The sequence below is a fragment of the Setaria viridis genome, chromosome 3 (assembly GCF_005286985.2).
Source record: "Setaria viridis chromosome 3, Setaria_viridis_v4.0, whole genome shotgun sequence".
NCBI classification, from domain to species: domain Eukaryota; kingdom Viridiplantae; phylum Streptophyta; class Magnoliopsida; order Poales; family Poaceae; genus Setaria; species Setaria viridis.
In genome coordinates, this window is record NC_048265.2 from 14,369,171 (window position 1) to 14,384,087 (window position 14,917).

At 47.2% G+C, this 14,917-nt stretch overlaps 2 protein-coding genes across 2 annotated transcripts; one reads left to right on the plus strand and one right to left on the minus strand.

Annotated features, from left to right (window-relative positions):
- Window positions 1-4,224: 4,224 nt before the first annotated feature.
- On the minus strand, window positions 4,225-6,491 carry LOC117849965 (WAT1-related protein At5g07050). Its single transcript, XM_034731719.2, has 5 exons — window positions 6,167-6,491; window positions 5,986-6,048; window positions 5,740-5,856; window positions 5,156-5,573; window positions 4,225-5,045 (listed from the first exon to the last, which is right to left on the minus strand). Exons 1-5 carry the CDS (start codon window positions 6,358-6,360, stop codon window positions 4,659-4,661), a joined length of 1,179 nt encoding a protein of 392 aa, XP_034587610.1. The 5' UTR covers window positions 6,361-6,491; the 3' UTR covers window positions 4,225-4,658.
- A 4,877-nt stretch (window positions 6,492-11,368) lies between these two features.
- LOC117850254 (UDP-glycosyltransferase 87A2) lies at window positions 11,369-13,400 on the plus strand. The gene is made up of 2 exons (XM_034732066.2): window positions 11,369-12,214; window positions 12,301-13,400. Exons 1-2 carry the CDS (start codon window positions 11,725-11,727, stop codon window positions 13,170-13,172), a joined length of 1,362 nt encoding a protein of 453 aa, XP_034587957.1. The 5' UTR covers window positions 11,369-11,724; the 3' UTR covers window positions 13,173-13,400.
- The last annotated feature ends 1,517 nt before the right edge of the window (window positions 13,401-14,917 follow it).

The window sequence follows — 14,917 nt, forward strand, 5'->3', positions numbered from 1 at the left end:
AGTATTAGGATAGGGATGATTATTGCACCAATATAATAAATTAAGGGATCGATTTGCACCAATTTCCAAAATACTTAGGAGATGAAAAATACATATTTCCAATATTATTACACCAATTCCCCAATTACATGATTTTGTATATTACTCCAATTCCCCAAGTCTCAAATATCGATAGATCCTTTCTTAGTTGCCCATTTATTGCAATTTGCAAAAGCAAAACCTCTAAATGCATCTAACATTGCAATTTAAATGAAAGAATCAGAATTGGTGACCAAAGAAATTGAAACACTGCCTTATTACTTCAAACAAATTGATTTGCACTCAAAACATTCGTGAGGAAATTAGTTGCATACCATTGAAATTTGGAGCAAAATAAGATTCAGAAGGATGCTGTAGCGGAGAGAAATAGAAAAGGAAGCTTACAAGCATCTCACCGATCCGGCGAGGAGGCGTGCTACAGCGACCGACGATGAGCGAATGATGCCTCCCTATCTTTCGCCGCTTGCAATTTGGAACCTGGACGATGAAGTTTTTGCGTTTTGAGCAACCACAATTTCGCGGGTATCGTTTAGCTTTCTCGCGCAACACTGGTAGAAAAACGAGCATTAGTTCCAGTTGGGAAACCTCATATATCTCGATTTTCCCAACCGGGATTAATTAATTGGGACTAAAGATCCCCATCTTTAATCCCGGGTGTTTCACCCGGGGCTAAAGACCTCATTTAGTCCTGGTTGGTAACACCAACCGGGACTAAAGATATCCTCACGGGCTGTAATTTACACCCGGGACTAAAGTCTCCAAAAATAACCGAGATTTTTGTTGAGAATGGAATGTCATTTTTCTACTAGTGCAACTATTGCTCGTCATGTGCGCCACTTGGCTTGTTAACAGATGACCACTGGACTGTCCGTGTGGGCTTTTTCTGATACAATGCTTTGAACTACCCCGTTTGTTTATTTCTGATGTCCTGCCTGTAAAGAAAGTATGCAAGCGCAGCAAGCGTGGGCTGCTGGGCCGGATGGTGGTGCACGCATTGGAGTTCAGGGAGTGCACAAGTGGTGGAAATTAAGTGATAATCTCTGAAATTTTATTTTTTCCGTGGTGACTGTGCACTCGACAAGCCTAACGTGGCTTAGATGTGAAGATTTGTTGCTGCATGAGGTTAAAGCAAGTTTGAAATAATGATGTAGAAGAAGATTGAAACTTAGTCTTTCTAGCTTTCTTTCTTAGTCTTTGTTATTTCTCTTGTTTGTTGTGGTTCTCAATTTTGAGAATTGGAGTCTAAGAGCTCTTATAATTTTTGGCTACATATATCCAATTATGGGTACAAAGGCCGGATGTTTTTATCCATTATATAAAAAAAAACTGGAGTCTGGAGACTGGTTATTAGGCCACCGATGTAAAGCATCGTTGCAACTTGCAAATTGCCACAACTGTTATGTAAGGGCGCGCGGATTCGACGTGTAAAGGAGAACAGAGAAGAGGGCTTTCCTCAATCGACAGACAGACGGATGTGGGATGTGCACTCGGACGGTTTACGCGGAGAAATGCTCGCGCACCGCGCACGAATCTTAGCAGGTTTCCTCAGTATCAGCAATGGCGATGAGTGGACAAGTGGCTGTGTTCTTTTCTTCCATTCAAGTTCATTCCTAATTGGTTTTGTTTTATCAGCAGGCTGTGATAATTTATCGGATAGGGCTAGTGCTTATATGATCTCTCCTCCACAAGACGGCGCTCGTGACCAACTTGCAGATGATCTCCTTCTCATCATGGGGATGGTGCGCATTTTGGTATTCCACTTGAAACGAACACAAGAGGCCCTAGGATTAGCGATGAACTTAAGTTGTTTGATGGCCGGGTTAATTAACTTTAAGTCTACCATAATTTTTTTGAGAAGAAACATTATTTAGCTTTGCTAGCCTAGTCCCTAAGGTGAGTTGAACCTCACAAATATAAAGCTATGGATGTAATGTTGTATGCATGTTTTGTCTTTTCATCCTATATCATCATATCAATAAGCATCATCTTGACTCTTCGTAGTCAAACTTTTTCAAATGTCGAGTGATTATACCTTCATGTACTTCGATTGACTATAAAATGAAAATGATATGAAATGTTGTTTCTAATGAAAAATTATGTACTTTTATAATAAAATTACAAATTTATGATGTTTCAGAATGTGTTGCATAGAATTCTATTGTTAGCATTCGACGATAAAGATGTGTGTCAATGTCGTAAACAGCACACATTTAAGATGCAGTCCTTGTGATTTTCCTGGTGATCGTTCTTAGCTTAGCAATGTTAGTTACCAAAAAAATCTAGAGGCATGTAGCGATTTTAGTGATTGAGTGACAACATAGTCATTGGAACTAATACATTGTCTAGCATTTATCTTCTAGGTTTTCTAGGTTCTAAAAATGTAAACCAAACCATGGTAAGGTCCAAATCATGATATTCTTGATATCCAAATCATGGTATTCAAGTATCCAAGCTATGGTATTGAAGTGATCAAATCATGGTATCTAGGATTATTCTATGGTATTGAAGCATCCAAATGATAGAGAAAATTCTAGAGCATCCAAGTGATGGTATCTTCAGTATGCAAGTTGTGGCACTTAGAAGAAAAATAGCACCGGATATTCCGATGGCCTATCTGAGAAGCGTCAGAGCAACCATCGGATCAATTGGTATAATGGAAAAATAGGAAAAGGAATCAAGACCATCGGGTGTTCCGATGGTAGGTTTTCTAGTAGCGCTGGATGAATTCTGGGGTGAAGGAAACAAAGACAAAGAAAACCCTATAGCACCGGATGATCTAATGGTGGGCTAAGGGGAGCGTCGGACGAAGCATATTTACTTTGCAAAGTTCCAGAGAGGTTTTGGCCAGAAGCTCTTCAGCACCGGATGATCCGATGGCACCATCGAATGAAGCGTCGGATGAATTTTGGATGAGTCAGTGAAAAACTTGGGCGAGGGGAGGCCAATGGCTAGTTGCACCGGATGTTCCGATGCATGCCAAAACAGATCATCGGAACATCTGATGGTATACTTTAACTAGTCGTTGGAGCAACGGTTCTTTGATGCCTTGGGCTAGTTATACCCCCTCCACTCGCCCATTTGAAGTTGCTAGAGTGTGTAGGAGTTCATTGGAGATCAAGACCCATCAAGAACACATTCAAGCCACCAAAAGTGCTTAAGTGATTTGTCAAAGGATTAGCACAAGCTTAGTAGAGTGATTAGTGGTAGGATAGGCCTATAGAAGAGTGAGTGCAAGGTGTGTCTACCTTGTGATTGGTTCAAGGAGTGAACCACAGTTGTACAAGGTGTGCCGGCGCCTTGGAGTCTTGGTGGCTCGCCGACAAGTTTTCGACCCTCCGGCTTGGTGTGGAACGGTGTCGACGACCATGTGCGGGGGACGTGGAGATCCCCTTCTTTCATGGAGAATCTCCTTAGTGGAGACAACATCAAGGTGACCGGAGAACTTGGCGTGAGCCTTAGTGGCTAAGCCTTTGTGGCGAGTCAAGGGTTGTCTCGGAAGAGACTTGGTGATCGGGAAGCATGTGAGTGCTTCAATAACGTGGACTAGTGGTAGATTAGTGCCTACTGATACTACGGAATTAGTGCCTACCGATAGTTTGTTTCCCCTCATCCCCTTCTCTTATATTTCCGCATTACATTCTTACAACTTGTGTGACTTTACATTCTTAGTGTAGTATCTTGCTAGGATTGGCTCTAGGTTGCAAAACTTGTTTTGGGATGAGAGTTTCATACTAAATCAACCATAGTTGCATATCTTCTAGCATGATCTAGTTTAAGTTTGATGCAAAAATAGTGGAAGCCATATGTTAAGATTTTAAGTTGCCTAATTCACCTCTCCCCCTCTTAGACCACGAGCACCGAAGCACACTATTATTGTTCTTAGTGGAGTGTGAATCCATGTCCACCAGGAATAAAGAAAATGAAAAAAAACAGGGTGACGGCATATCTGCATTTGAACTACAAGTACGTTAATCCTAGTAACAGCGATATGCCATCTCATGAGAGGAATTTCCATGATGAATGAATCTTTTGCCAGTGTACTTGCAAAGCACAGCACTCAAGTTCGCCAAATCATGCGATGTATCCAGTTGGTTGCAACAAGGATTCCACCAAGTGATGCATGCACGCATTTCAGACGCAAGATTTATCTCAAAAGCTGGGACCACCAGGCGCCAGCGAAACACCTGGAACCAAAATTTTAAGTATTTCTATGCTTTGATAGTATATATGATATGATACACAGCCGCTCATGTAGCCAAGCGATTACAGCTTAGCAAGTTAACATAGGTAGAAATAGTAGTACAATTCAGTGTTGTTGCTAGATATAATAAAATTAAAGCAAAAAAATGCCACGCTATTGGTGCTTGTTTTAGATTCGCGTGCGCCTTCTGGTGATGAAACCGGCGTGTTTGGAATGCAGGAACTTTGTAGCAAACCGTAGTATTCCTCCCAAAATTCCAGCCAAAATCTCCATTCCAATTCCAAAACAGCTACTAATATCTCCCTAGTGGCGCTTCCCAAGTGTGCGCTTCGTAGACAAACAGTTCATAGTTCAGAATCTTCAGCACATGGATGACGCCGCCATCTGCCGGAGGCAAATTATTGGGAATCTGAGGCCATCAAACTGCATTTGCAGCAGCAGCAGCAGCTCCGGGTACACCGGAGGATGACCTCACGCCACTCCCCGTGTTGCCCTCCGTATCATCCCCAACGCCGGAGATCCCGCCACCGGCTCGTCTGGATGATGCCATCGGCAGCGCCATCTTGGCGTCGGCCTCCTTCTCCTGCGTCTCCTTGTGCTTGCCCCAGAGGACGGAGTAGAGCCCGGCCACGATGAGCACGGCGCCGAGGACGCCGCCGAGGTATATCTTCTCGGAGAGGATGAAGGACCCCATGACGGCGACGATGATCATCATGAGCGGGCTGAACGCCGACGCGAACACCGGCCCCGTCTTCTGGATCACCAGGCCCTGCACGTAGTACGCGATGCTCGACGTCACGATGCCCTGGAACAAAAACATGCCAAGAACAACCCATCGTCAGAGATCGAGGAGATATCAATGATCATGGCAAGGGCGTACGGACTAGTGCTTCCGATCGAGAATAGGAGGCTCACGGCGTAGGCGGCGGCGAGGAGGTTCATGTCGAAGCCGATGGTCCAGACGGAGATGCGGCGCTCCATGACGAAGGTGACCACTGTGGCCTGCAACGTGCCGATGAAGCAGACGAGCGTGGTGAGCGAGAGGTGCGCCGGGTACTGCCTGATGGTGTGCGTCTGCAGGATGAAGAGGGCGGCCCAGGCGAGGGTGGCGATGATGACGAACACCGAGCCGAGGAACCAGTCCCTGCCGCTGATGACCGCGGCGGCGGGGGCCTCGGCGCCGCCGGCGTGGGCGTGGGACGCGTGCCTGGTCCAGGCCAGCTCCATGAGCGGGCCCTTGTAGAGCGTCATCAGCATCGCGCCGGCCACCGTCACCAGCGTCCCGGCGACCTTGGCCTGGCACCTCACCTTCTTGATGTCCAGCTTCTCCATCCTGCAGTTCCAGAACCGCAAGAACTACGACGTTTAGATGGCAGCTCCCCCAACTCCCCATGAACGTAGGTGCGCCTTTCCAGTAGGGGTCCTGAACCCCTCCTGTTTCTTAAAAAAAAAACGTAGGTGCGCCTGGCAATTTAATGTCTTGTCAGAGCGAACATCACCTGAAGATCACTGCCATGACGAAGGTCATGGCGGGCAGGATGTTGCTCATCGCGCAGGCGAAGGTCGGGCCGGTGAACTTCAGCCCGGCGTAATAGAAGTTCTGGTCAATCACCGGCCTGCACCGACAACAGGCGAAACCGACGTGTCACTGTGTCAGTGTCACTCACAAGAGTACTCCTATATCGCTATCAGGCTATCAGCTACGAGATGCATCCGCGAGCAGAGCAGAGCAGAGCGCTACTAACCCGAGCATAGCAAGGACGAAGATTTGCCAGAAGATGGACCACGTCATCTTGGGCCTCACCTTCCTGCCATTTTTTCAGAGTTGCATCGTGATCAGTGTCAACTCGTCAGACCAACTTGAGGCCAGCATCGATCCGATGCACGTACGCTATAACAAAGTGAACTGAACTGAAGGCTAGCTACCTCTCGAGGACGAGGGCGAACGGGGCGATGGAGAGCGTGGCGAAAGCGTGCCGGTAGACGACGAGCACGTAGTGGCTCATGCCCTGGTTGAGGGACACCTTGGTGAGCACGTTCATGCCGGCGTACCCGAACTGCAGCGAGATCATGGCGATGTAGGGCTTCGCCTTCTCCACGAACCCGCCCCACCGCGCCATGGCAGAATCGTAACAGTTCTCCCCCCTTCTTAACAGAGCTCGAGCTCGCAGTAGGATGGCAATGGCAATGGCAGGTGCTCGATCGAGAACTCAGAGATCAGGTGTGTTTTGAGTTTGAGCTGGGACGGGGCAGAGGTGATCGCTGCATTTATAGAGTGTTGGAGGGTGAAGTGTGCCTCAGTGGCTCAGTGACTGGGTAAGGTGGGCCCGTGCTGCTCTGGATTCGTATATTCCGAAAACGTAGACCTGTTGGATTAGTGGCCTCCGAGTAGAATTCCGGCAGGGCCCCGTTTTCGGGAAAGCCACGGCTCTGTGGTGGATTTTGTTATGCATGCGAAGCTGCTAATGGGTTTGTACGTGAGGAATCAGAATGTGACGTGACGGCAACCCGCAGGTCATTTGGAATTTGGATGGAGATGTGGTGTCAATGATTTTTTCGGAACGCCAACTTTGTACCCGTTATTTGGCGTGGATAAGTATGATAAGAACCATGTAAATTTTGCCGTACGTGACGCTCGGTTAATCAGGATTCTCGTAGTGGAATATATTCATGTGGGTTTGAGTTCTACACTCAGCATATATAGACTCATATTTCTTTTAGATTCATTTTAGAAATTAACGACGTTATTCTTTCAGTAATATGAGAGATCTGGTGATAGAAAAAGGGTATATGCATGTGCCTACATTCATCGGGTGAGTGTGCATACATGCATATGAATGTCCACCTCTTTGCCGTGTTTCAATTTTTCTCCTTTTTGCCATACTACGCCCAAAGCATGGTTTTGCGCAAAAATGGGATTGCTGTATTTTCTGTTGGGCGCTCCAGATCCATGTGAATTTGCTACACGTAATAATTTATTGTCAACATAATATCAATATTTTCAAAAATTGCATTGTGTGCAGTAAAGATCAATTTTCACTCTCTTTCAGAAAATACCTGACAGAGTTTTGAGTCGTTGAGTGTGCTATGTCAAAATGTGCTATTATTGATAATGATCATTCAGGTATGTCGTTTCAACTAGAATGACAAAGAAATGTCTCCTGCTCCTTTGGAGTTTGAATCTACTAAATGACCATGTTCAAGGGCTCTGCAGTTTCATGGACTGGAGTGCTGCTATCTGCTAATGCTGTAATACCACGCTCATGCTACCATTTTGTTGCAATCTACGCATGTATATCTTTAAATTTTAGAATGAGAACGAATGGACTGTCTTTTTCCATAGACCAAACAAATGAACTCTGCCTGTGCATCTCTGTTCCTCTTTCCAAAAGAACGATGTTCATAGAGTCCAGTAAGTCCATCGTGAACACAGCTGTGGAAAGCCGCGTCTCATGAAAGCAACAGATAAGAAAAGCTTTCGAGTGTTATCCATGGCGCATGACACAACAAACTCATCTCCGCTATTTACCGCTATTTACCGCAATTCTGTCACCCACTTTTCTGAGCAAGTAGAGAGAAAATAAAGTCCAATAGCCCAAACAAACTCATCTCCGCTATTTACCGCAATCCAATAATGTCCCACTCACACACCCTCTTCACTATGGTTGTGTTTAGTTGCTTGGATCGGAGTCATCCAACCAATCAATTCTGGATGGTTACTTGCAATGGTTCAATTTAGCGTTAAGCTGGACAATCATGACGGAAGCACACTTCCGTATTCTTGACATACTCCCTCCGCTTTTAAATATATAACCTTTGACATAATTAGTAACATACATTTAGGTCCCAATGCAAATAGCCTAAAAAAAGAAACATTTAGTACTAAGCACATATCCCTCAAAACAAACAACATATATGGGAGGAAATCAAACAATAAAACAGCAAGCAAACAAACCTGCAGGAAATCAACTTCCAGCTCATACAAAATTTGCCAAAAAAAAAACACTAGCACTAACATAACATGTTTCACCAGAAAGAGTGCTATAATTTCTGCAAAACTGATATTCTGCAACTACTTTGAGAGTAAACGCAACAAACAACAGCAATAAGAGCTTGAGGACATCAGGACAGTGAGCAAATAATGCACGAACTCTCGATATGTTAAGTAGACTATTGGATTTTTTTTAAAAAAAAGAAAAAGGTAGACTATTGCAAAGGGGCGTCTAGCTGAAGTTTACAATGCTTTCGGCTCGTCAGCGTCCCAAGCATTTCCCCACAACCGCCCCTCCTGCCGTCTGCGTCAGTCACGCACTCGCGCCAGCATCTTCTGCTTCTCAGACACGAGTACACGACCCAAGTGAAACTACACTTGGCTTGATCTTCCACTAATATAATAGCCCAATTCCCAATTCATTCAACTTTTATAATGTTTTCGAATATGGAGCTTCAACAACCTCCCCCAAGTCAAGTCATGCTGCCTCCGAAAGAGATCGCATAGGACTATAGGAGGCATGCAGAGCACGAGAGCACTGAGAGAAAAGAGGAGGAATTTTTTTTTAAAAGCTTAGAGAACTAGCTAGAGAGCATTTAGCATGCGTCACACGCAAGTCGAGTCCAGCAAATCAGGCCTGATTTCACTGGCGATTCGCCGCTGACGACGCCGGCCGGCCTGCCGCCGCTCTGCTGCTTGCAGATAGTTTTTTTTTTTTTTTTTTGAGGGGGGCTTGCAGATGGATAGGCACGCACAAGAGGGGGAGTGCCTGGTGACTGGCCCTCTGATTCGGATTTTAGGTGGGGAGAATGATGCGCATCAGGGCAGCTTCAGTTGGCAACCTTTTGGGGCCATATGTTACTGCTGCTTTTCTTTTAGTAGTGCAGGGCATGAAAATGTGGCAGTGTATTTAAATGACAGATCGTGCTGGAGTTGCGTCATCAGTGCAACCAACGATGCTTTCTTATGTTTCTTACCTCCGTCAGTGAATTCAGGTAAGATTTTTCTGGATTTTTACAGTCTCCACTCTCCAAAGTCCAACGCACGGTTTCCGCTATCTTTTTTTTCTCTCGAATACGCAGAACTTCATTTTTTATTAAGCAGAAGAGAGCTTAGGTTACAAGCATAGGCTACAACGCGGGGCACGGGGTGCACACGCCTGAGAAATTGGAGCTTCGGAAAGAAAACCAGAAGACAACCTAAGCAAGAAAGAGCATAAGCAGCTATAAAGATTACTCGCGTATCAGACTAGCAAGGCGAGAAGCACCCCAACCACTTGATTAGCCGTCCTGCTTTCACCTCTAAACAACCTTGTGTTTCTCTCTTTCCATATATGCCATGTTGTGAGCGTTTCTCTCTTTCCATATATGCCATGTTGTGAGCGTGAACAAGGAATCAAACCCTTTTTTCTTAGTCTGTTGCTGCCGACGACGTAGGTAGCACCACCATTCTGCAGATGCATGGCGCTTGGAAAGGAGCAGAAACAGCGCCAGGAGTTGAGCATTCCTCACCAGATTTCTTTCGCAAAGTAACAGTTAACCAGTATGTGGTCAGCTGTCTCCCTCTCCGGGTCGCAAAACCAACATTCATCCGTTGCATCAAGGCCATGGCGGCGACACCTGCCCGCCGTCCGTAACCGCCACCGTGACACCAGCCAAATGAAGAATTTTACTTTTGGAGGAGCCCATGATTTCCATATACGTCTCGCTCCCTGAAACCGGGCACTTCCCTGATGCAAGACCTCATATTCAGAAATTATAATATGGTCCTTGTTATTTGCAGCATATTCGATCTAAGAACAAAAGTTGATTTCTCAGACTTCTTTTATGAGAAGGTGTGCAGGAACTTTATTGACATTGACTTGAGCAAAAATCTAGCTAAAGAGTGGCTTCGCAAGTATTTCAGGAAATATGAAGAGGTTATTAGACAAAATGATACAAATGTAGTATCACAAACTGGTGCGTCCAGGAGCATGGTGAACCGTTCTCCAGTGCTAGTTCTTGGAAAAAGAAGACTAGAACAATAATTTGCTGAATATAGGCATCAGAGGAGAGGGACTTGGATTGAAAAATCAGAACTTATGCATATCTAGATGAACCACCAGTGAGAATAGATGAAAATTTTGAAATTCTGACTTGGTGAAAGACAAACTCCAACAAGTACCCTGTGCTATTAGCGATGGCACGCGATTTGTTAGCAATTCCACTTAGCACCGTTTCTTCTAAATCAGCATTCAGCTTGAGTGATCGGATTCTTAGTGACAATCGAAGCTCAATGATGCCAGAAACTCTTGAAGCTTTGGTCTGTTGCAAAGATTGGTTGTACAAGTATCCCACCAATGAAAGTAATTTTTACTAACTGAGGTTTCTAACCTGAGCTGCATCCAGATTATTTTTTCTTTTGAACATGTTAGTATACTTAGTTAGCGGTCTGCTATTGTTTTCTATTTCACAAATAATCCAACATGAAACTATCATACAACATATTGTGTTCCATACTGAATCTTTTCCTTCTATTTTTTCAGATTGCTGATCGAAGAAATTTTACCTCTTATCTCTACAAATGTTCCAACAGAAAAATTGGGGAACTTGGATTACGAATATTTTTGTTTATGTACACTAGACACTGAATTTAATTTGGATGTTTACTTATGTGTGTGTCATGTTGTACTGTCATGTGTATTCCAAGCATGTTAACCTGATGGGATCATCTTTGTGCATGTTTGTGCATGCGTTGTTTGTTTCCAGCACCGTTGTTTTGTCATGCCGTACTGTTTTTTTTGAAACGTCCATGCCGTACTGTCATCATGACAAATTCAGTCCAGTGGCTCCTCTATTTGTGTATGACGGTGGGGCACTGGGATGTTTCTAACGAGTGGCTCAGGCAGCTGCAACCCATTTCACCGCACACGGTGAGGCGGAGCGGGATGGGTAGATAAGTAAAAGTATAAGGGGCGGGGCGGGTCAACAGAACAGCCCAATTAATTATGGGTAGGGGCAGGTTCGGGGCGGGTAAAACCCCCCCTAGCAGGCCTGATAGCGCGCATGACGTCCGGTTTGATGATCTGCCACGCCGTCTGATAGAAAGCGGCCGTGAACCCATCCGGGCGGGCGCCTTGTCTGGCTGTAGTTCACGAATGACACCCCCCGACTTCTTCTTCCGTGAAAGGCAGCTCCAGTTCCAAAATAGCCAGATGCAGAGTTGCTGTACGAGCGTGCTCAGTTCCCAACAGGTTCTCAAAGTACACATAGATCAGTTCTGATTGTTCTTCCTGTGAGTAGACCGTGGTATTTGCCTCCTCATCATACAAGCTGACAATGTAGTTCTCGGAGTTATCGAGGCAGCGACACCCTCTATAATATTGCATCCCAAATGGCGGATCTCCTCACGATTCCCCGGGCCCCCAACCCATTCCTGCGTAGACCGTAGGGGATCGATCGCTTCTTTGTCCGTGCGTCGCGAGCCCAAAGCTAGCTAGCCACGACAAGGAACGATGGGCTCCACGGTGGCGCCGCCGTGCCACATCGTGGCCGTGCCGTACCCTGGCCGCGGCCACGTGAACGCGATGCTGAACCTGTGCCGCCTCCTGGCCGCCCGCGACGGCGTGTCCGCCACCGTCGTCGTCACCGAGGAGTGGCTCGGCCTGCTCGGAGCCCCGGCGGCGCTGCCGGACCTGGCCCCCCGCGTCCGCTTCGAGGCTATCCCCAACGTGATCCCCTCGGAGCACGGCCGCGCCAACGACATGCTCGGCTTCGTGGAGGCCGTGTACACCAAGATGGCGGCGCCGTTCGAGCGCCTCCTGGACCGGCTCGCCCCCCCGCAGGCCATCGTGGTCGACGTGTTCGTGCCGTGGACCGTGGCCGTCGGAGCGCGGCGGGGCGTGCCGGTCTGCGCCATGTGCCCGCTCAGCGCCACCATGTTCGCCGTGCAGTACAACTTCCACCGGCTGCCACCCGCCGTGGCCGCCGGCTACGCGTCTCCGGGTACTGAGCTGTTCTGCAACTTGTACTAACACTGTTCTTCTCAGCTCTTTAACATCTCTGCACATTGATGTTGCGGTCTTGTGCAGACGGCACTGATCCTTGCTTGATTGAAGACTACATCCCTGGCACGAAATCCATAAGGTTCACTGATCTTGCGCCCACGCACACCAATGCCGGGTTGCTGGATAAAGTCCTTGAAGCCTACTTCTCTGTAAAGAAAGCACAATGCGTCATCCTAACCTCGTTCCAAGAGCTCGAGAGCGACGCCATTGGCGCTCTAAGGCGAGAGCTTCCTTGCCCGGTGTACGCGGCTGGCCCTTGCATCCCCTTCATGGCGCTGCAAGAGGGCATTTCCAATCCCGACGGTGACGGCTACATGGCGTGGCTGGACGCGCAGCCCGCGGGCTCGGTGCTGTACGTCTCGCTCGGCAGCTTCCTCTCGGTGTCCGCCGCCCAGTTCGACGAGATCGCCGCCGGCCTGGCCGAGAGCAAGGCCAGGTTCCTGTGGGTGCTCCGCGACGCCGACGCGCGCTCCCGTGTGACCGGCGCCGCCGCCGGCATCGCCGTGCCCTGGACCGACCAGCTGAGGGTGCTGTGCCATCCCTCGGTCGGGGGGTTCTTCACCCACTGCGGCATGAACTCGACGCTCGAGGCGGTGTACGCCGGCGTGCCCATGCTGACACTGCCCATCGCGTTCGACCAGCCGACCAACAGCCGGCTCATCGCCGAGGTGTGGAAGACCGGGCTTGGCCTCAAGGAGATGGCACGGGGCGACGGCGTCATCGGGAGAGAGGAGATCGCGGCGGCCGTGGAGAGGCTGATGCGTCCTGACTCGGCGGAGGCCGCGGACATGAGGATGAGAGCCGCGCTGCTGAAGGACGCGGCTCGTGCTGCGGCTGAAGAGGGCGGATCCTCTTGGAAAGACATCACATCTTTCATAAATTTCGTTTCACGTTGAGGTCTGAGGATATCACTCGGCGTCACTACTGCAGTAGAAAGACACAATTTACTGATGCAATTGAAGTGCTGTTATTGACTTTCAGTTGAGTCAGTGAGATCTCTGAATGTGCAGAATATTCAGTTAGGCAAGAATAAACACGCTGCTTCATGCAGTTGATAGCAGCTCTTTGTAAGAGTTCAAAGCACTAGACTAGCATGTATAAAATTCAAGTTGTGTTTTGTTAAATCAATCCTGTCAATTACAAAGTTGAAAGTTAAGAAGATACTGTCACAAGCATTTTACGGAACCAATCAGAAAATGTGAAACTGGAGTACTGTAGTGAGTGTCAGTGTTAGCAAAATGCTCGGTGCAGCAATAATAAACAAGCGTGAAACTTTCAATCACAGAAAGTCTGAAATTTCAGGAGATAAAAGTCAGAATGATTTTGTGCTTCTTTCCATCAACAACATAAAGTGTGATCTCTGAATGTCAGAAAATGTGAAACTGGAGTACTGTAGTGAGTGCCAGTGTGATCTCCAAATGTTAGCAAAATGCTCAGTGCAGCAAGAATAAACAAGCGCGAAACTTTCAGTCAATCACAGAAAGTCTGAAATTTCAGGAGATAAAAGTCAGAATGATTTTGTGCAGCTTTCCGTCAGAAAGGGTGAAAATTCAGAACCATTCTGTTGACATTTTCGAATCATCTTGTTGTTGCAGGTGAAATGGCAGAAAATGAGATGAACATGTAAGAGAATACTATCAATTCAATTCATGTAATTATGAATAGTTGTTATAACAGTGTATATCAAAGTAGTAGCAATAGTGACCAGTGACCAGCACTGTATAATACTCTAGTTGAGGCTGTCGAGAGTAACAAAGCGATCCAATCCCTCCAACGCTGTCCAAAACCCCAAGCTTCAGTACTTCTAGTAGGAAAGTCCAGGCCACGGTGTCAAATGCCTTTGAGATGTGCAGTTTCAGGAGCATCTTGGGTATCTTCCTCTTCTTCAGCAAAACCGCCGCCCTCTGGACATACTTGAAACTGTCTAATATGTATCTCCCCTTCATAAACGCCGTTTGATTGCCGGCAATCATGTCGCCCAGGCGCACCGCAAGACGTTTAGACAACATCTTGGAGACGAGCTTGGGGAAACTGTGTATGAGACTGATCGGCCGGTAGTCCTTTGGCTTCTTTGGGTCCAACATCTTCGGAATCAAGACGAGGAGTGCACCATTCACACACCTGAGGCTGAGTTGCCGTCGATCCACCGTGTAGAAAGCGTTGATAGCGCGCATGACGTCCGGTTTGATTATCTGCCACGCCGTCTGATAGAAAGCGGCCGTGAACCCATCCGGCCCGGGCGCCTTGTATGGCTGTAGTTCACGAATGACACCCCCAGACTTCTTCTTCAGTGAAAGGCAGCTCCAGCTCCAAATTAGCCAGATGCAGAGTTGCTGTACGAGCGTGCTCAGTTCCCAACAGGTTCTCAAAGTACACATAGATCAGTTCTGATTGTTCTTCCTGTGAGTAGACCGTTGTATGTGCCTCCTCATCATACAAGCTGACAATGTAGTTCTTGCGCTGTCTGTAACTGGCGTGCAGGTTGAAGAACTTGGTGCATGCATCGCCCTCCTGTAGCTGGAGGATCCGTGAGCGCCCGGAACGTTCCAGAGACGCCGGGCTCAAGCACAGAACCTTGAGCTGTTTGCGAAATTTCGTTTCTTCCTCAGATAGCGCCCTTCTTTCCTGTGCACAGTCAAAC